This window comes from Propithecus coquereli, unplaced genomic scaffold (genome assembly GCF_000956105.1).
Source record: "Propithecus coquereli isolate 6110/MARCELLA unplaced genomic scaffold, Pcoq_1.0 Scaffold146, whole genome shotgun sequence".
Taxonomy (NCBI): domain Eukaryota; kingdom Metazoa; phylum Chordata; class Mammalia; order Primates; family Indriidae; genus Propithecus; species Propithecus coquereli.
Window position 1 is genome coordinate 1,504,501 of NW_012138969.1, and position 5,383 is coordinate 1,509,883.

Sequence of the window (5,383 nt, forward strand, 5' to 3'; positions counted from 1 at the left end):
TTTTAAGTTAAATGCAATTTCAAGGCTGGTCTATTTCCCTTATTCTTGTACTTACTAGGTCAAACTGTCCAGAGAACAAAAGTATTGTAGAAGATATTTTCTCTATGTAATTGTTATGGTGATACTGAGCTTTGATATCATAGAGAAAGGAACTAAATAAAAACTTATTTACTCCACGAGTATTATGTGCTTAGAATATATTTCCCTAGATGTTAACTGGAAAGTCATAAAGATTATCAGATTGAATTTCAGTGTTGTTTTATGAACTATTTTTATTACTTTATAAAAGTCTTGATTGAAGGTAGTTTCTTATCAGGAAGTCATTATCTCTTGATAATTGCTAATGATAATCTTCTAATTATATTTAGATTAATTTAAAGTTTGGCATCAGAAAACCGGAAGCTCGGACAGGAACTGAGACAGATACCTGTACAGCTTGTGCAGGTACCTTGATCCTTGAGTTTGCAGCTTTAAGTCGATTCACAGGAGCAACAATATTTGAGGTTGGCTTTTTATGGTCTTTGATCTCCCGGGTATTGGGCATAGCTAACTTTATATCTCTTCTTCATTGTTTACATTTTAGGATTATCAGTTGGAAAATTTCTGTTATTTCAGTGAACTCTTTGTCTAAATTTCATTGCATAGTTTCTAATTGTCAGAAACATAGACGTCATTGTGATGGAGCTATGTTAAATCCAACTTTGCATTTTGTTCACAAACTATGAAGTAAATTTTTAGGTTTTTATCTTACAAGATTTTTTTACCCATATTACTTAAATGAGTTCGATGGCTCCTTGATATCGTAAATGTCTTATATGAAATACTGTGTCCCTGTGTTTTTTTTGGTTGACTTCCAGATGGAAGCTACAGACACTGGATATGACTATAAAGAGAACAAGTTAAATGGTCTTTGTGTGTGTGTATGTCTGTATGTTCAAATGTCCTGAGGACAGATTTATCACGTTTGGTTAATCTTTTAAACTTAAATTCTTATTCTATACCTTTTTGACTGATATTTTCCCTTCATTAAAAAGTGTAGACACTTTAGCATATTTTCTAACTTAATACGAACTACAAACTGAGATATTGATGCAGTTACAGGTGAGGAAAATAAGGCTCAAAGAGGATAAGAGACCTATGCAGCTAGGAGCTGAATGAGTGGAATCAGGATTAGAATCCATGTCTTTCTGAATTCAAAGCCCATACTCTTTCCATTGGGCTATTTTGTGTTTATGAGTAAATGTGTTGAAAATCATGATTTTTTTTTTTTTTTTACTTTTTGAGTATATGGTAATTTATTGTCAGAGAAGCAACCTGATGCGGTTGACAGAGCATCAGTCTAATACAGGTTGGCAAACTACAGTCTGTGGATCTAGTCCAGCTATTGCCTGTTTCTTGAAAATAAAGTTTTATTGGAACACAGCCATGTTCAATTGTTTATTTCTGCCTATGGCTGCTTTTATGCTACAGTGACAGAGTTGAATAATTGTGACAGTGATTATATGACCCATACTGCCTAAAATATTTGCTATCTGGTCCTTGTCAGAAAAAGTGTGCTGACCTTTGCTCTAATATATACATAGATCTGAATTCTCATATTTGTTGTCCTAAAATTCAATTTTAAACTTCAGTTAAATCTTTAATTTCACTGGGCCTATTTTCATAGCTGTAAAATAAAAGTAGGGGATATAATCTTTATGAAATTTTCTGGCTCTGAAATTCCACCATTTAATTAAAGTTGTAACCTGTTTTGTTTAAAGGAAATCAGCCTAAATAGGTTGAGTCAAGAATTAAAGCTATTGTATACGCTATTGTTAAATCTGCAAAGTGACAAATTGATTTAATGATATTTTCTTTCACCGAAGTACTTCTGCAGTGCTAAGTAGATTCACGCTCTGAAATTAATTTAGAAACTCAGCTGTGCATGCCCTTTGCTTTTATATTTTGTAGCATCTTTTAGTCCAAAGCCAATAATTTGATTAAGAACTCATTTTCATTTAGTGTCCAGTTGATAAAAATAAAGGAGAAAAAGAAAAAAATGGTATCATAAGGTTATAAGTTTGGTATTATCAAATAAATATTCACTAGCCTAATTGATTTACTAGCTTTTCACTAACAAACTTGCATACCATTTAAAAAGGAAAATCTGAAATGACTGTTTCAGAGATAGCATGTCAACTTTGAAATTCTCTTCCAATTTTCTAAATAAGAGTATCTAAGACGTTTTCACTTTGCATTTAAGTGATGGAAATTATTTTAATAAGTACATCTGATTATGCCAGCAATTGATATAATTTAATAATACATATGTGAACGTGAACCTGTACTGCAAGAGTAGATGAAATGAGTGGTCTCAAAGTGAGACATCCACTAAATAGCATTTTCAGAGTTGTTCTTAACTGTATACTAATTGGCTGAAAAAGAGCCAAGATTTGACTTTGAAGGAGATTTATACTGTAAATGGTTATCTTAATTTTACTTAGTTCTTAAAATATCCTATGGGCCTTTGATTTTTGTCTGGTTTTTTTACTTGTCAAATACATGCAGTTCTTCAAATATGCATTTCTTTTTTTAATTATAGGAATATGCAAGAAAAGCTCTTGATTTTCTCTGGGAAAAAAGACAACGAAGTAGTAATTTAGTGGGCGTGACTATAAATATTCATACTGGAGATTGGGTACGAAAAGGTAAGTTTAGCTTTTTAAATCAAGTCTCCATATCCTCAGAATGGTTGGAAAAGAAAGGATTTTCATTTGTTAAAATAATCTTTGGGATAGTATAAAGCATAGTTTCTCACAAGATTGGTGGAATTTTAATTAATTTAGCCACATTTTGCGGGGGAAGTGCCAAATATACCACACTGATTGTAGATGATTTAGTATTCTATTTTTTAACGGATATAGCATTATAGGTGTAAGGTATAGATGAAACACTAGAATTGATTTCTTTGAGGACTAGAGGATCAGAGTACCACAAACATCTCACATCAATATGTAGTTTAGTGGGAATCTGTATTTAATAATATTATCATCAATAATTATGTTTTTTTCCCTACCTCCACAAATAGAGTATAGCCTAGTAACTAAGAACATAGACTCTGGAATCATATTGTTGGAATTCAAGCTATTTGATTCTTTTGTTTGTTTGTTTTGGAGACAGAGTCTTGCTCTGTTGCCTGGACTAGAGTGCCGTGGCGTTAGCCTAGGTTATAGCAACCTTAAACTCCTGGGCTCAAGCAATCCTTCTGCCTCAGCCTCCCAAGTAGCTGGGACTACAGGCATGCGCCACCATGCCTGGCTTATTTTTTCTATATATTTTTAGTTGTCCAGCTAATTTTTTCCTATTTTTAGTAGAGACGGGATCTTGCTCTTGTTCAGGCTGGTCTTGAACTCCTGACCTTGAGCCATCCTCCTGCCTCAGCCTCCCAGAGTGCTAGGATTACAGGTGTGAGTCATCGTGACTGGCCCAAGTTATTTGATCTTGGGCAGATTATTTAACTTCCGTGTGCCTCTCTATCCATATCTGTAAAATGGGGATATTAATAGTACTTACTTCATAGAGTTCTGTATGAGGATTAAATGAGTTAACCAATGTAAAGCGCTTAGAACAGTGTCTGACATGTACTACACTTACTATGAAGTAAGTACTCACTAATGCAATGTTAGTCTCTTTGATTAATAATTTTGTGTCTGGGAATCTAGCCCAAGAAAATAATAAAAAATATAGAAAATTATTTGTTCCCAATGACGTTTATCCCATAATTATTTATAATAGTGGAAAACTGGAAAGCAGTCTAAGTCACCATCAATAAAATAATAGCTAAGAAAATTATTTTACACAAATGTTGGAATATTAAGTTATTAAGATGAATCAGAAGCATAGAAGGAACATATAACAATGTTATATGAACAAATAGGATTTCGAATTATGTAAAGAATATGATTTTATCTTTATGAAACACTCCTGTAAACAAGCATAGAAAAATGGAAATATACTAGAATATTCCTGAGAGTATATCTGTTTGTTATACATTTCTCTATTTTTCAAAAGGTTTATCTTGTTTATATATAAAATATAACTGTCTATGTTTAAATAAATAAAAACTATAAAATAATTTGAGCATATTAAAATAAAATTATTGCCTCCATTCAGTATTGTATAAAATTTTTCTAAATTTTATCTGAAGGGTGTCTGAAACAGATCTGAATCCTGGCTTCAGAATTCTGTGATTTTTTTTCTTTCTTTTTTTTTTTAAGCCTTAAGACCTCGGGTACAAATTAATCATAATTGATTTTGAATTAATTATACTTCTTGTATTATGACAGGACACTCTCATCATTAGTCCAGGCATGGCCCATTTTATTTAATTATTTTTAATAATGTATGTCATAAGCACCCACAAATGGACCGTCTATTACAGCAGCAATTTATTTGACAGCATACTACTTCTGTATTGGTCCTTGGAATACTGTGCCTCTGCCTCCTCCAAACCGAAGTAACCATCATTTTTCTGCTGATCATTTCCTTCCTTTCCTTTTAATAAAGTTTTATTGCATCTATATGTATTCCTGAGAAAGTATCTTTTTTGTTTTGTTTTAAACTTTATAAAAGGATATTATGTCATATGTACCCTTTGGAGACTTTTTAAAAAAAGTTTAATATTATACAGTAAGTCCTCACTTAATGTTGTGATAGGTTCTTAGAAACTCGACTTCAAGTGAAGCAGTGCACAGCAGGACCTCAGATAATGTTGTTTTGTTATAACATTAATGAGAAAAAAGTTGGTTTCATTATATGTTGTTTCACTGAAAATCACAGTTTCCAAGAATCTAATTACAACATTAAGCGAGGACTTACTATATTGCTAAGACTCATACATATTGTTGTATGAAGTTGTAATTCATTCTTTTTTAACTGCTGTATGATATTTTATTAGGTGAATAAATCACAGTTTATGGGCATTTGAGTTTTTTGCAGGATTTTATTATTGTGCACAGTAGTGCCATGATTATTTTTGTAGTTGCTACTGTCATACATATATAAGACTTTCATCTTGGCTACATACACGCCTAGGAGTGGAATTTTTAGATCATAGGGTAAGTTGATGTTCAGCTTCAGGAGATAATGTCAAATTGTTTTCCAAATTTGTTTTACCACTATGTACTTTCACCAGCAGTGTATAAGAGATCCTGTGGAGTGGCATCCTCCGTAACACTTTGTATTGTCATGTTTTCAAAACTTTTGCTAATCAAATGGGTGTACAAGTGATATCCCATTTTGGTTTGATTTGCATTTCCTTGATCACTAATGATGTTGTAGACGTCTTTATATTAATATTTATTGGCCATATGTGTTTCCTTTTTTTTTTGAATTGAATTTTCTT

The 5,383-nt window shown here is 32.1% G+C and overlaps 1 protein-coding gene across 1 annotated transcript in view; it reads left to right on the forward strand.

Annotated features, from left to right (window-relative positions):
* EDEM3 (ER degradation enhancer, mannosidase alpha-like 3) overlaps positions 1-5,383 on the forward strand; it is a 121,047-nt gene that overhangs the window by 61,399 nt on the left and 54,265 nt on the right. The window contains exons 4-5 of the mRNA XM_012639963.1: positions 369-503; positions 2,582-2,687. Coding sequence (XP_012495417.1) covers positions 369-503; positions 2,582-2,687 — 241 coding nt within the window. The remainder of the gene's footprint in view (positions 1-368; positions 504-2,581; positions 2,688-5,383) is intronic.